The 17,414-nt window shown below is 26.3% G+C and overlaps 1 protein-coding gene across 6 annotated transcripts in view; it reads right to left on the bottom strand.

Annotated features, from left to right (window-relative positions):
• Positions 1-1,809: 1,809 nt before the first annotated feature.
• The window catches only part of LOC122508198 (broad-complex core protein), a 128,191-nt gene continuing 112,586 nt past the window's right edge, over positions 1,810-17,414 (bottom strand). For 3 of the 6 annotated variants that reach the window (XM_043621386.1, XM_043621388.1, XM_043621389.1), the window contains exon 6: positions 1,810-4,250. In XM_043621386.1, the coding sequence (XP_043477321.1) occupies positions 3,895-4,250 (356 nt within the window). In that variant the 3' untranslated portion in view covers positions 1,810-3,894. Of the gene's footprint in view, positions 4,251-11,377; positions 11,769-17,414 lie in introns of those variants that run through there. The other 3 variants (XM_043621391.1, XM_043621394.1, XM_043621390.1) reach the window with 2 other exon arrangements.

Raw genomic sequence — 17,414 nt, 5'->3', positions numbered from 1 at the left:
ATGGAAATAATAATAACAATAAAAATAAAAATAATAATAATAATAATAGTAATAATAATAATAATTGAAATAAGAAGTAAAATAATAATTCAGACAATAATAATAAAAAATTTTTTAAAGTCTCTTAAAATGATTCTTAAAAAACTTTATAAATTTCTAAAAAAATCTTTGGAAATAATCTTGAAAAATCTCTTGAAATCATTTTCAAAAATGTTCGGAAATAATTTTTAAATTATTGAAATAATTAAAAATCTTTTGAAATCATTTTCAAAAATTTCTTTAAATAATTTCTAAAAATCCCTTAAAATGAGCTTCAGTTTTTTATATAAAGGGAAAAAAATGTCTAATTTTGAGCTTTTGATTCAAATTCAATATTTAATAGTATACTATTATTAATTATTATTTTTCTTTTATTATTTTATTTATCGAATGAAAGATTTCTTACGCAGATTCAGTGAAATTTTTCTTTTTCATTGAATATCACACATAGCTGAAATTTAATCACTGAATAATAGTGAATTTTTCACTGTTATTATTTCATTCCAAATTTTAGAATTTAAATTCTCTAAATCTGAATTTTATAGTGAAAAGTTGTGGACTAATTTAAATTAGCAAAAGTTTCTATGAATTTCTAGTAAAATTTCATATTTAACTTAAATTTTTGAAAGAATTCAAATATTTTAAATAAACTAGAAAACTTTTTTCGTAAAAATATTTGCAAAAATATTCTGAAAATTAAATAAAATATTCTTAAAATAGAAAATAATGTAAAAATAACATTTATTTAGTTAGGAGTTTTTAATTAAGTTAATCAATTAGTTAATTAATTTTTTGAAAGACAAACTAAGTTTTTTAATGCAATACAAATTTTAAAAAAAGCAATAAACTTTTATTTTTTAGTTTAAAATTTTTTACTATAAAATTTTTAAGTGAAAAATTACTAACTGTTAGTAGAAATTTTTATTATTTTTAGTAGACTTTTTACTAATTCAAATTTAGAGAGAAGAAAGTGACATCAGTGAAGTTCAGAACGTTTAGAATCGACAATTTGCAAGAAAAATTGTTTTTATATTAAAATTTTTTTACAGTTTTGTGATCGGTCCCTAAATTTAGCGAACTATTTTTTTAGTTTTTAGTGATCAAAATGGCATTAATTTCACCGTTTTCATTCACTTAAATTTTAAAATTTTTCGATTTCAAATTTTCAATTCTTTAAATACTAAAATTTTAAAAATAAATTTTTTGAATATTTTTGGTTTCTTAGGAAATGAATTTGTCCCTAGAAAAACCCGGAAAAATAGTTTTAGCCGCCAAATTTATAAACCTAAACATTCGTAATTATTTTTATTCGTAAGAAACACTTTTTCAATCATTGATCATAATTTTCCTAAAGTTTCAAGTATTCAAGTGGACGAAAGTTTTTTTCTAATAAAGGTATTTATAAAAAATTACTATATTAAAATGAAAAATATTTTAATTTAAACATTTACTTGTTAATTAATTTTTTTAGTATAAAAATAATTTGTTTAATTTACAAAATAATTCTTTTAATATAAAAAATAATTCTTTTAATATACAAAATAATTTTGTTTAATATGAAAAATAATTGTTTTAATATAAAAAATAATGCATTTAATATACAAAATTATTCTTTTTAATATAAAAAGTTATTTTTTTAATATGCAAAATAAATCTTTTAATATACAAAATAATTCTTTTAATATACAGAATAATTTTTTTAAATATAAAAAATATTTTTTAGGTAAAAAAAACTGTAAATTAAAAGAAGAAAAAAAAATTTGTCGTTAAAACGTTCGAAACTTTAGGAACATCATAAACGCTCTAAACTTGACCGACGTATAGAAAGTGAGAATATAACTTACGAGTTGCTAAAGTCGATATTAAAAAATTATACTTTAGAATTAGATAGAAAAATGTATAAATATTAAATATGAATAAAATTTTTCGTGAAACATTTTAATAATGAATTTTATAATTAAATTTATAATTCTAAATTTATAATTTTTCGTTAAATGTAAATTCCATGCTTTCGTTAAAATGTAAATTGATAATTTTTCGTTAAATGCAAAAGTTATAATTTTTTCGTTAAAATGCAAAACTTTATAATTTTTTCGTTAAATGCAAAATTTATAATTTTTCGTTAAAATGCAAAACTTTATAATTTTTTCGTTAAAATGTAAAACTATAATTTTTTTGTTTTTTTGTTAATTAGCGAAATTTTTCATAGTTCGACTCTTTTGTGATATTTACCTATAATAAGGTCTTGACCTTATTTCACTTTTTTTTTTTTTATAAAACCTGAACGAGAGAATATCGTTTCGCATTAGTATCGTAGGAATATATATATATATAATATGTATATATACAGTTCAAAATATTATTTTTAAAGAGTTAAAAATATAGTCTGTAATTTTTCGCGCGCAATGGACCTATACACCATACTTTTTTTTTCATCATCATCAAAAACCCGGTAGAATTTTTTTCTTTTTTTTTAAATATTTTTTATACACCCCCTCCCACTATTCTATCACTTCCCCCAAAAAATCCTATCCAATGCTACTAACGATTCTTGTATTCTTGTATTGGATTTGTGAGACTTTGTTGAATTTGAGCATATCAGATTTTGTAATTGAATTTCATTTAGGCCTAAGATAATGAATAGTATTGCCTAATTTTTGTTTCTTCCTTTTTTTCCCCTTCACTTTCTTATTCTTGACTTTACTAAAATAATATATGTATATTGTTTACACCTAGGGTTTTTTTTTGCTCCACACTCGCATCAATGTTTTTTTGGAAGCAGAGATGCTTTATTATACACACATTTATACATGGATTTTTGTAATACGCGAGAGGATTATGATTCACGCTTTTTTTTCTTTACATTTATTACAAATTCTCCTTCTTTACCATGACCTCGTTTGTCGGTGTGGGCAATCACGTTTTTTAGAAATAATTATAACAATTTTTTTTTGAAAAAGGTGTATAAATTTTATCACACGATTTGTGATTTAAAATATTTTTGCAAGCACGTGCCATTTCACACATTGTGCTTTTTTCACTCTTTGTGCTTTAAAACTCATTGAATTAATCATCTGCTGTTGCTTATGTATCTTATTGCCATTGTCAATTGTGACGATTTCTGAGTTGTTCTGAGCAACAGGAGATGATTGCTTTCTGGAGAAATGTTGTTAATTACAATATTTCTCGAGTACAAGATATTCACGCTGAATTTTTTAGATTTTTAGACCTACCAATCACTCAGTCTACCAAAACTTTGGTATGCACTCTGTAATTTGCACTTAATAGTAGTAATAATAATAAATTTCAGTCGTGCCATCTTTAAAAATTTTTTTCTTTTCGATAAATCTAATTCGCGAGTCGTAGGTCATCCTTAAAGATAAATGATTATCAGCCAAATAACTAGAGATTATCTTTGATTTCGAGATAGCGTGCATATCCTGTACAGTTTATGGCAAAATTTTGTACCAAAAAGAACAAAAAAGTTTGTTATAATAATAAAGTCGAATTTAATATTGGAATGTTGCTAATTGCAAATTGACTCCTAAAGTATGGCTCCCTCCTTCTTTGGATTAAAAGCAGTCTTGACGAAATGTTTTTACGAAAAAAACGAAAAGACGTAAATGCGAAACGACGAGGTGAGGCCATAGTCGCTGTTTGGGAAAAAGTCGACAAGGAAATTTGGGTTTTTTTGCGACTTAATCATCTCTATGTCCCTGGCCTACTCAATTTGAAGAGTTACCGTTGTGAATGACGACGGTAAGAATGATGACGATACTGATGATTGTGATGATAGTGATGATGATGATGATGATGTTGAGTGGAGCCAGGGGGACGATGATGATACCACCATTTTCATTGGGGTTGTTGTTGTAGTTGCACGTGTTGCATGTTGCCAAGGACGTTGTTTATCGCTGAGGTCTTGAGCAACCTTTTAAGCATCCCACTTGTGCCCCGATGCTGGAGACTCTTGTGCGTTGTCAGTGAATTTTTCGTACGATATCTGCGTTGACAGAATTCGCACACATAGAGGGTGTCCGATTGCTCGTGCTTGTCCTGAAAATGACGTTTTAGCGAGTAGTAGCAGGAGAAAGTACGTCGGCAGTAAGGACATTCCTGAGGCTCGTTTATGCCACCGGCGGTTGGTGGTGGCATCCGGTACACGGCTGAGGGAAGCTTCGACGGTGTGGGATGCATCCCATTGCCCGTACCTGCAAATCGAACACTCTTTAAAATCACAACACGAAAAATAGTGCAGAAGAGCCTGATTTTCTTTTTGTCTTAATAGAGAAAAGTTTCTTTTCCCACAAACAAATTTCTTTCTCATTTTTCTTTACTACAAATCTCAACTTTGGAAAGGTTTGTCCAGACTTCAAAAATTCGACACAAATGGATTTGGTTCGAGTTCTTGAAGTTAGCCTCGACCAAGCGTCGAAAAGAATTTTCTGCCCCAAAACCAAAAGAAGCAAATAATTGTTTCTTTGTGTTTAGGTGCAAAAGTGTTGTTTTTGACTAAAATTTTAACGAAGTGTTTTTTTAGCTCCACTATTAACTTCAAAGTGTCAAATAGCATCGAAGCTAAAATGTGGATGCCAAAAATGTGGATCAAATCATAAACTGATTCAAATTTTTGGCATTTAATTCACATTCGTATCAATTTGATTCTTTCACGAAAACCGTGATTCCTAGAGAAATAAAGGAAGTGATATTAGTCATATCTCAACAATTTCATCTCTAAATACCCCACATAATAGTTTTCGACGCCAAATGTCGACGCTAACTTCAGAGACATCATCCAAACACTAAAATCAGTAATTGGTATTGCAGCCAACCTAAAATAATCAAAAACAAACATCAGGCTCCTCTGTTTTCCTCTTCAAAAAATAACTGGTACAAATTGTAATTGCAAATTGTAATTGCAAATTAAAAACACAATTTTCCTGAAAGCATCAAATTGATACATTAGTAGTTCTACTTTGATCCAATTGATGTCAAAAATGAATTTTTGATTTGATCCAAATTTTTGACATCAATTAGTTACGACTTGAGACTTTTAGGATAACAGTGAATTACAACTTTCAATATTGCAATGTGTCGAATTGTAAAGTTGTAAAATTGTAATATTATATTGCAAATTGTAAAAATTGTTATATTGCAAAATGGTAATAATTGATCTTGTCCAAAAATAACCATCCCGAGGAAATCTCTGCTTTCACTCAAGTTTCCGAATTATGAATGAGCATAAAGCGATATTGGGTATCGAAACGACCTCGATTTCCCTAACTCGAATTATTAAAGTCAGTGATGAATTAAATCAGCCACTAATTTGTTAGTATGCAAGTGAAGATCAAAAATGGGTGAGATTATTATTCATTCAAAAGTGCAAATCTGTGTGTTATAAAGAAGTAAATCATTCAAAAGAAAGTTCCAATAATTATTAGTTTTTTATAATTGTGTTATAAAAGCGTAGAAATCTTTTTAGAAATCTTTTCAGAAATCTTTTTAGAAATATTTTTAGTAATCTTTTTAGAAATCTTTTTAGAAATCTTATTAGAAATCTTTTTAGTAATCTTTTCAGAAATCTTTTTTAAATTTTTTTTCACAAATCTTAAATACAATAAATTGAAATATAAAAATATTATTGTAATAAATTTGTTAGTTTATTAAATTAGTAGAAAAATGATTAAATTACAGTAAAGATATTTGTTATTTGATTACATCTTTTAATTAATATGAAAGTTAAAATTAAAAGAAGCGTTCATGCTGAATATGTTAATAAGCACAGAAGTAATATTAGATTACGTATTCATTTTTAAACAAATCCTTTAGAGGAATATTGGTAAAATAATTATGATTCATGCTATAATGCAATAATTTGTAATATAATAATTGATACTATAATAATTCGTAATATAATAATTTATAATATAATAATTCATAATATAATAATTTATTATGTAGTACTGAATGAAAAAAAAAAAATGTTTGACTAAATTTATCTCCAAAGTTCTGAATTTTCAAATGTACGAAATTTATTTATTTCTTTATTAAGTTGAAAATTTATTTTTAACACTGCGATGCTTTGCGAAGAAATAAATTATATTTTCTGAATACTAAATAAAATTAGAATTAAATAAAAGAATTAACTAAAAAATTAAATAAAAAATCAACTAAAAATAAGTTAAATAAAAACAATGGTAATAATAATAAAGAACCTAAATACAATAATAACAAAATAAATATAATAAAATACTGAGTAGAAAGATATTTGAGATTTTTAATTTCGATTATAATAAGTAATTTTTGAAAATATTTGAAAAATATTTATATATTTTTTATTCATATTTTGTATTGACGGAAAAAATTCAAATTTTCTTTATTCGAAAGTCCAGAACTTGTGGATAAATAAATATTTGTTTTATTATTATATTTATTCTGTTTATTTTTACACATTTATTTTCGTTTTATACTGAATAATTATTTCACCAATATTTTTTTTTTATCAAACCAATCGAATACAAAGTAACAATGAATTGTGCAATAAATAACTAATGATTCTTACGATATGTTCCAACTGAAAAACAAGAGGAGAAGTAAATAATCGTCAATTAAAAGAATTAAACAAAAATTTTTTAAACGAGAACATGCACTCGTTTAAAATTTTCATTTTCTTTAGTAACAAGAAGTAGGGAAATTTTTTTTATAGAATTTCTTTTATTTTTTTTAGTAGAAATTCTTTTCTTTTGGCAGAAATTTTTTTATTTATAGAAATTCTTTTTTTTTAAATTTTTTTCTTTTATAGAAATTCTTTTTTTTAAAATTCTTTTCTTTTATAGAAATTCTTTTCTTCATAGAAATTTTTTTTTATTAAATAAAAATTCTTTCATTTTATAAATGTAAACAAAGATAAACATGTGAATCTAAAAATAAAAATTAAAGATGAAGCAGGGAGTGTAAATTTAGAGCTAAAGTCTACAGATAAACCCATCAAGGTGAAAAACTGAATAAGTTAATCATGCACACAACATCGAACATCAAAAGCAAACAAAAATGCAACACAAGCAAATAAAAAGAAGAAGAAGAAGAAAAAGAAGAAGAAGAAGAAGTATAAGTAGAAGAAAAAGAAGAATCGGAAGAAAAAAAAAGTAAACCCAAAAAATTGTTAAAAGGATGTAAATTAGGAAAATCTCAAAGGGCATAGAAACGAACGTTAATTGTCGCGATTAAAAATAAATAAGATTTAATTTTCTCTCTCTTTTTTTTTTGTTTTTTTTTTGTTTTCAACAAATTGCACTGTGTTTTTATCACTTTTTCCTTTTATGCCGTGTCTCTGTGGCATTTCCAGTTGCAGGAAATGACATTAACGTTCGTTGCTGGGCAGTCCAAGCGGAAAGGATTGGGTTAGTAGGAACCTGAAGCGCAGAAGTACCGTGTGGCTGATAGAAGGATCCTATTAACATTTAAAGAAAAAGAGGATTTTTTTTAGAACAATAAAGAAAGGGTTTCTGTCAATTCTCCATCCCACCCCACCCTCCCCCATCTCCATCCCTTGTCTCTTGTTTGCTAACTTCCATTAGGGAATTATCTGGATTTTCGTTTTGAATATAATTTTCTGAAATGAAAATTAATGGAATTTATTCTTTTTTTCAAAAATTATAATTAAAAAGCTTTTTTTCTGGAAAATAAAAATAAAAGCGCTCTTTTTCTCGAGAATGAAAATTAAAGAGCTTTTTTCAAAAATTGAAAGTAGAGCGCTTCTTCATTTTCTGAAAAATAAAAATAAAAGCTACTTTTTCTTTTTTTAAAGATGAAAATTAAAGCTCTTCTTTTTTTTCTTGAAAATAAAAAAGCTCCTTTTATTTTTTCGAAGGTGAAAATTAAAGAGGTTTTCTTAAAAATATTGAAAGTCAAGCGCTTTTTTTTAAAGAAGAAAATTAAAGCTTTTTCCAAAATTCAAAAAAGCGCTTTTCCTTTTTCTCGAAAATAAATATTTAACGGCTTTTTCTACTTTCAAAGAAGAATATTTAAGTGATGTGTTCAAAAATTAAAAATTCAGTTTTTCTCTTTTGCAAAAAGCTTATTTTTTCATTTTTAAAGTAGAAATAAAAAATGCTCTTTTCTTTCTTAAAAAATAAAAATAAAAGCGTCTATTCTTGTTCCAAAGCTGATAATTACAAACCTTTTTTCTCGAAAATGGAAATTAAAGAGCTTTTCTGCAAAAGTTGAAAATAAAGCTCATTTTCTTTCTTCAAAGAAAAAATTAACACTTTTTCTTTTTTTTTAATAAAAGTAAAGTGCTTTTCTGATTTCAAAGAAGAAGAATAAAGCTCTATTTCTTTTACTTGAAAATAAAAATAAAAGCTCTTTTTCTTTTTTTATAGATGAAAGTTAAAGTGCATTTTCTTATTCTCGAAAAAAGAAAAGCTCTTTTTCTTTCTTCATAGGTGAAAATTAAAGAGCTTTTATTTCTCTTAAATGAAAATTAAAGAGCTTTTTTATTTTCAAAGAAGAATATTAAGTGCTTTTTTTAAACTTGAAAGATTCTGTTATTTTTCAAAAAAGCTTCTTTTTTTCTTTTTCTGGAAATAAAAATAGAAATAAAAGCGCTTTTTCTTCTTTCAAAGGTGAAAATTAAAGAGAATTTTTCTTAAAAATGAAAATGAAAGTGCTTTTTTTATTTATAATAAAATTAAAAAGACTTTCTATTTTCAAAGAAGAATATTAAAGCTCTTTTTCCAAAAATCGAAAGTAGAGTGCTTCTTTTCTTTCTCGAAAATAAAAATAAAAGCTCCTTTTTCTTTTTTTAAAGATGAAAATTAAAGCTCTTCTTTTTTTTCTTGAAAATAAAAAAGCTCCTTTTATTTTTTCGAAGGTGAAAATTAAAGAGGTTTTCTTAAAAATATTGAAAGTCAAGCGCTTTTTTTTAAAGAAGAAAATTAAAGCTTTTTTCTAAAATGAAAAGTAAAGCGCTTTTTATTTTTTCTCGAAAATAGAAATTCAAGGGCATTTTCTACTTTCAAAGAAGAATATTTAAGTGCTTTGTTTAAAAATTGAAAGTTCAGTTTTTTTCTTTGCAAAAAGCTTCTTTTCTTATTTTTCAAAGTTGATAACTGAAGCGCTTTTTTTAATTGAAATAAATGAAAAGAACAATTACAATAAGTGAAATAAATAAAAAAAAATAATAATTTTTAATAAAAATAGAAACACTTTTTCTTTTGTTTCGAAAATAAAAATAAAAAATGCCTTTTTTCAAAAAAGAAAATTGAAGCTCTTTTTTCTCGAAAAAGGAATATTAAAGAATTGTTTTAAAATATTATACAGAGCGTTGTTTGCTCAAAAATAAAAATTAAAGTTCTTTTTTTCCTAAAAAATGAATATTAAAGCACTTTTGCAAAGCTTTTTTTGCTCAAAAATAAAAATAAAAGCGCTTTTTCTTTTTTTCCAAAAAATTATTCAAATTTGAAAAATAGTAGAACAAATATTACTAAAACATTTTGTTCATTTCGTGAATATTTTGCTTTCTCGATATGCAAATAAATTTCCTTCCTTATGATGGAAGCGTTTACATTGTTATTCTATTAATATTATGCACAATGTATAAATAATATTTATATTGTTTCTAATATATAAATAATATTTCCTTTTAAATTAATTTATAAATAATAATACTAGTTCCATTAGTGGAAAAAAGACAAGAAATTAGTAACTTTGAATCTTGATAACTGCTTTTGATATGGCAAATGTTCTGAGGTCAAAAGCAGCATCACATCCTCTTTCTCGACCCAGATAATTCACTCTTTGGTCATGACCCGTTAAATCGTCGCCGGATCGCCGAAGGGAATAACGGGATTGAGACCGGAAGTAGCCGAGCAATGACCCTCCCCCGAGAACCGGCAAGCGCTGTATTATAACGAAGAAGGAAGGAAGGAAGGAAGGAAGAAAGGAAAGAGGAAAGAAAGAAAGAAAGAAACACCAAGAGGTTGTAAGATCAAGAACTTAAAAGTGGGAGTTCAATTCCAAAAAGATATGAAAAGAAAGTATTTGGGGGAGAGAGAGGTGTTAAAGAAGAGGAAGAGAGAATAAGGATTCCGACCCTGGTGGAATGGCGCAGACCGGTTCGTGATGCATGCATTTTTCCCGTATTAAAAGAGAAGAAAAACAGATCTTCTGGAGAGATGGAGTTAAAAGAGGAATAAAGAAAAAAGGACGTCTGTTATTATTATGCAGGAGTCGAGGTCGCTTCGATGGGGCACCAAACATCCCGAGAATATTTTCTTAATTATCAAAATATTATGTCACAACAACTAATATTAGTTTATTTTTCGTTTGGAATAGCATTCGAATTATTTTCATTGTCAAAAGTGGCGCTAATCATGGAATTAGTTTTTGTTTGGAATTGATAAAATTTTATCGAGACTTTGAGTGAAAGGATGGAGAATTTATGAATTTTATCGAGAAGAAGAAATTTGTTCGATTTTTCCAGCTCCTGAACTTCGGTACAATTTTTTTTTTTACTTTTTTCAGATGCACAAACCCTTTTTTTTAGTTAAATGCAAATTTTAAATTTGTACTGTTACTGTATTTGTAAATTCAACTCAAAAATTAATTCTAATATAGAACTCAATTAAAAAAAAAAAAAAAAAATTCTAATAAAATTGACGAAAGATGTTTACATCTTTCGTGAATTTTTTATTTAAGAGGATTTCATCGATTTCATCTTTCAGTCGATCTTATCGAGTTCAACTTTGAGTGGATTTCATCGATTTCAACTTTGAGTCGATCCTATGAAGTTAAACTTTGAATTGATCGCATTGGGTTTGGGTTAAAAAATCTTCGAGTTGAAGTTATTGAGTTAAATTTTGATTCAGTCTTATTAATAAAAATCTTTTAAAGAATCTTGTTTAGTTAGATTTTGAGTGTATCTTAAGGCTTTGAACCTCGATTTCAAGTTAATTTCGAGTCGATCCTATCGATTTAAACTTCTAGTTGAACTTATTAAAACCAACTTTGGGACAATCTGCTTTAATTTTTTTTTTTTTTTTTTTTTTTTTTTTTTTTTTTAATATTTAACGTTTGAATTGTTCTAATTGAGCTAAACTTCGAGTCGATTCGACTTAGTTAAACTACGATTTGATTTACTTTGAGTCGACAGAGTTGAACTTCGAGTTTATGTTTGAGTGAATTGAGTTGATGTTAGTTACTATTAGTCTTAATCTTTGAGTTAATTTTTTTAAAGACATTTTGAAGTGAAAGTAGAAGTTGCCTTTGATTTTCCCAATAGATATTTTGAACTGAAAATAAGAGTTGCTTTTCATTGTTAAAAAAACGTTTTTCAAGATTTTTTTTTTTTTTTTTTTTTTTTTTTTTTTTAATGTTAGGGTTTAAAAGAACGAAAACAGGAGTTGGAAGAGCCGAAATAAAGTAAAAAAAAGAGGTTTGTGTTGGCGCCCTACCTTATCTAAACCTTCAAAAGAACTTAATGTCAATGTCTCCGGGTCTGCTCTTATGATAAGTATAGATATGGGTCATCAGGGAATTTCGCGAACAGTAGACACGTTCGCAGATGACACATCGGTATTCCTCCTGTCGTTCTGCGTGTTTGTCGGCCACGTGGCGTTTCAGGGAGGCTTTGCTGCAAAGCACTTTGCCACACAGCTGGCAGGTGAAGAGCTTCTTGGCCGACGGTGTATTCAGCGAGTTCAACGTCAGCCCTGGCATGGAGGCGAGCACTGAAACACAACAATGCACCTCATGCAGCACCCCACACTTACCTACACCAACTTTAACACGTGTGGCCCTGTCCGACTGTCCATTTACTCCCACACTCATTCATCAATTTTCCCTCCCCTCTATCTTTCGCTCGCAGAAAATCAACCCAAAAAATCCAACAATCATTATTTACCTCCAGTCTCCATTCACACCCTGCCTTTTTTTTCTACTCTTCCGGAATTTTTTTTTTTTTTTTTTTTATTCTCTGATTCTGACACTCTGTTGATTGTTATTTCAAAGTAGAAAACAAAGGTGGACAAAAAAGAAAAAGGCGAATCGATTTCAAATGAAAAAGAAATTCTCTATTCAGATGATGAAACAAAAAAAATCGGTGTCGGAATTTAGTGTCAACGCTTTTGACGATTAGCGTCGACGTTGAAGGGCCAAATTTTTGCCCTTGTGTTCAATTCCCTCCTTTTATTTTGATTCTTTATTGAACACGAAAGAAATAAAGAAACTTTAATAAAATACATTTAAAAAAAAAAAAAAAAAAAAAATCGTTACTAGAAAAGAATTTAATTTTTCCTTCTTTCGTTTCAATGTTATAAAAAATGTTGTCGTACCTCGTTTAGAAACGTCAATAAACAAACAGCATTCAAAAATTAAGAGCGTCAGAACCGAGTGATCTAGTATAAATATTTCAACAAAAAAAAAAGAAGCTATCGTGAGAAAAAAGAGGCAGGAAGCGGAGGAAGACTCTGAAGAGCATCCGCAAGTGAAAGGAGACGCAAACCTCGCAAGCGCCAAGATGAGGTAAGAAATTTTCAATAGGTGGTCGCGAGAAGTACGATTAAAAAAAAAAAAAAAAAAACTATCTTCCGTTTACAGTGGCGAATGTCGAGACTATTATATGCTTTAATAAGACAGCACAAATCATTTTCTTTTGACCGTCTCTCTCTCTCGTTAATTTAGAGAAAAGTTGAGGTTTTTAAAAAAAACAAAAAATACAAAAAAAAAACGTTGCACTCTTTATGTCTTCGCCCCGTTTTCTTCCGTCTTCCGCTTCTTTTCTTACACATCTCTCCTTCGGTGGCGAAGCGACCATTAATTTTCATTGAAAATTGCTCTTTATCCAATTTCTTGAGTCGTGTCTCATTAAACTTCAGGCGAGTGGAAAAACTGTGTGGCGGCACATTATGCGTGTATTTTTTTTTTTTTTTTTTTCTTATCAAGGAAAAGGTTTTTTGCATAAGTGAATGAAACGTGTAATGTAAGGAAAAAATGAATGTGAGGAGTAATTTTTTTTTTAACAAAAAAGAAAATGCAATATTTTCGAACAAAAAAAATAATGAAGAAAAAAAGAAAAAATGAAAGACATAAAAAAAAGTAACTGCATTTAATTCTATTTGGAATATATATCGTTAAGGACGAAATCTTTTCTTAGGCGTAATCAAGCCTGTTGTACAAAAGACGACGAAGGAAACATTGAGCATTCTGGAAAGACACTTAGGCATGCAATTTCATGGAAGTTTCTCGTCGTCTCGTCAAAAAAAATTGACGCGACGCAAAACGATTTGCGCTCTTTTCACTTGCGTTTTTATGCGTGTAAATATTCTTTTCAACCCTAAAAGCACTTGGTATGCTTCTTTTTTCTTTTTTTTTTACTACCTTTTTCAATTAAGTTTATGATGCTCGCTGTTAAAAAATTTGTTTTATTCATTATAATTGTCATTCAAGCGGACAAGGGCCTGAAAAATCTTTTTTTTGCACGAATTGAATCAAAACTCGAATTTATCATTTCTGATTTAATTGAGAGGAAAAAAAATACAACGGTAGAAAATTTTTTCTAAATTCGAGTTTCATTCAATGTTTAACATTCAGGGCGTTGAGAAAAAAATTTCCTTGACATTCGTTTTCAATCTAATTCGTTTATTTGTGTAATTAATTATTGTAATTTAATACAAAAATTAACTATTTAAAAATGTGTTAATAAAAATTAAACTATAAAAATACATTAATATAAATATTATAAATATTAATATTAATTTTCAAAGTTTAAATTGAATATTTTTATTTATTAATAATATTAAATGTAAATATTAAATATAAATATTAAATATAAATATTAAATATAAATATTAAATATAAATATTAATTATGAATATCAAATATAAATATACAAATTATAAATATATTAATAAAAATATTAAATTACAAATTCGACATAAATTTTCTAACAAATTTGAATTCAAAGAAATTTTATTCACGTCCTATTTTGTGACAAGTCAAAAAAATTTATAAGAAAGAGCGGACAAAACTGACTTTTGCCATAAAACAAATACGCAGGATGGAACAAAACAATATGCAAGGATCTGATGACGTAAACTAAATGTAATGTTGTTTTGAAATTCTGAAATTATATAAATTACATTTCATTTTTATTTTTTATATCGGAGACTCAAAAAAAAAGACGAAAATTGTTAACTATATGAATAGAGAAAAAAAAATAGTAAATTTGGATTTTTTTTGTACTTTATTCTACGTGCGTGATACAGTCCAATTTCTATATTTGTTCATATCGAACATTTTCATTTAGGGGCAAAAAAAAAGAAACGTATATCACGCGATTCAACAAGTTTTTTCATTTCAGTGACAAAAGTGATCGGCAAATCCATTATTCAAGTTTATATATATATTGAGGTTGGGGAAAAATGTTGTTCGAGATTAAGTGGAAAATCGTCAAAGATACGGGTGATGCTTCTATTATATAATAATTAATATAATAATAATATTATAATACAGTGAAAAAAATTTAGTTGATTCAAGAATTTTTTTTTTTAAGACATTTTAGTTGTTTGACACAGGTTTTTTTCAATGCATATTTTATAACATTTATATATAAATAATGTAATTATTTTATACAAAATACAAATAATTATAAAATTATAATATTATATTCTATTATTTATAATATATTGAAAAAACACCCTTTCTTTCGCAATATTTGCTTTTTTCTGAAATTGAAAAAAACATATTATCACACGAAACACTGGAAGTAAATGAAAAAAAACCAAAATTTTCTTTAATACTTTTCTCCTCTTTTTTCGCTTATTAAAAAAAAATTGCGTCAGATATTTTAGTTAATTGAAATCAGAGATATTTTAGGTAATTGAAACCAACTTACCTTCGAAAAAATGAAATCAGTTGGTATCTGCTCTTTTGCGTCAAACAGATGTACTGATTGCTTAAAATAAAATATTATCATCCTAAACTCAAATGGCATTGAATTCTTTTTTTTTCTCTTTCCCTTGGTTTTTTTTCTCTTTAAAGAGTTTTTTTTTGTTCCTTAAAAATTTTTTTTTTAATAATATAAATTTATTTGTAATTTAATTTAATTAATTTATTTGTATTAATAAGAAAAAGAAACAGTTAAATTAATTATAGTAGCAGTAACACGATTTTTTTCTCGTTCATGTGAATTGAAATCTTTTTTTTTTTTTTTTTAATTTAATTAAATACGAATTATTATTCGTTTGGAAATTAAGAGCACAAAAATGAATGAAGTCAATTCTCCTTCGATAATAAAAATGATATATATACGTTTAATTTTATATCATTATGGTTTATGTGAGGATGTGATAGGTTTCTAGAAATAAATGAAAGAAAGAAGACAACGGAATTATTAAATCAAATAGTATACATTTCGTAGAATATAAAAGTGAAAATATATTAAAATGCATTTCTCATTGTTTATGACGATTGTAATAATAATAATAATAATAATAATAATAATAATAATAATAATAATAATAATAATAATAATAATAATAAAAATAATAATAATATTAATAATATAATATTAATAATAATAAAAGTTGTACTAATATTTATAGTAATAATAGTACTAGTATCAATAGTAATAGTAACAATAATACTAATATTAATGGTACTAGTGTCAATAGTACTAGTCTTAATAGTACTAATACTAATATTATTAAAATAAATAGTAGTACTAGTATCAATATCACTAGTACCAATAGTGCTAGTATGATTAGTACTAATACTAGTAGTACTAATATAAATAGTGATAATAGTACTAGTATCAATAGTACTAATATTAGTAGTAATATTATTACTAGTACTAGTATCAATGGTACTAATATTAATAGTACTAGTATCAATAGTACTGATATTAATAGTACTAATATTAATAATAGTATTAATAATATTAATATTATAATAATATAATAATTAATAATAATGATAATAATTATAATAATAATAATAATAATAATAATAATAATAATAATAATAATAATAATAATAATAATCATGTAATAATAAAAAATAATAGTCATCAATAAATATATAATATAACCAGAACACCTTGGCAGATAACAATATAATTAATAAGTAAGCAAGATAACGTAGCGATGTGCTGTGTGATTTTTAGAGTTTTTAAGCTTTCGAACAATAAATTAAAGGTATCGTTCACAATTGCGCGAACCGAAATTTTTTTATAAATTATTTTCTTTTTTTTTATTTCTAATAACGAATAAAATTTTTTGATAACGAAAGTCTAATTTTTTCTTTTTTTTTGGTAAATTTTGGAATTCGAAAAAATATTTTACTGCTTGTGTCCCTTCAGCATAGCGCTTGTAATGTCGCACTGATTGTGTAAAAACTATTTTATACTAGTAAGCTATTGTGAGAATTGTGTGCTGTGGTGATTTTTATTTTTGTCAATTAATCTAATTTCTATTACGTAGTCTATTTGGGGAGATTATAATATAAATTAAGAAAAAAGAAAAAAAATAAATAAATGAAGCTGTATTGTTGAATTGTAGTGTGTCTCTTGACCATTTTACTATAGCGCGCTACGATATCGTGGAAACGAGAAGCGAAGGGTTGTTATGATCATACATAAAAATTTAATTTACGTGAACGAATATATAGATAAAGAAAAATTGTTTTCAATTAAGATAAACTTTCAGAGTCTCTCTCTCTCTTTCTTTCTTTCTGTCTTTCTTTCTTTCTTTCTATCTTTCTTACTTTCTTTCTTTCTTTCTTACTTTCTTTCTTTCTTTCTTTTTTTCTGTCTTTATTCTTTTTTCTTATTTTCTGTCCGTCTTTGCCTTCTTTGATGTGTTTTATTTTTAAAAACTTTTTTTTTTTTTTAAACTTATCCCTTAGGTATTTTTAATTAACAGTTTGGTAACATCAGTCCAATAATAAAAATCAGTCCAATAGAACGACTAATTAGTCCAATTCAGTTCTTGTGACGTTTTTTTTTATACACACACACATAACAGGCCGAACCGTAAGCCCGCAATAATTTAAGTTCGATTTTAACGTCTCACGATTAAAAAAAAAAAAAAGAAACGTGCAAATTGAAAATTCAGTCTTTTTAAAATTAAGAAGAAAAGAAACGACATTTTGCCGTATCACAGAAGCCGATCGATAATTAAAATAAATTTCTAAAATCGAAATATTTTCAAAATTCATCGTCATTCAAATTGCAATTATATTTTTTCAGTCGCAAAGAATGTTTTGTTGTGCGTATATATATTTTTTTAGGGAAAAAAAAACACTTAAGAGAGAACAGAAATCAAATATAAACTCTATTAACATAAAAAAAAATCATATTCTGCAATTAAATATTCCAT

The sequence above is a fragment of the Leptopilina heterotoma genome, unplaced genomic scaffold, assembly GCF_015476425.1.
Source record: "Leptopilina heterotoma isolate Lh14 unplaced genomic scaffold, ASM1547642v1 Lhet_53, whole genome shotgun sequence".
Taxonomy (NCBI): Eukaryota; Metazoa; Arthropoda; class Insecta; order Hymenoptera; family Figitidae; genus Leptopilina; species Leptopilina heterotoma.
Note: the sequence above shows the minus strand (reverse complement) of the source record. Positions and strands in the feature narration are given on the sequence as shown.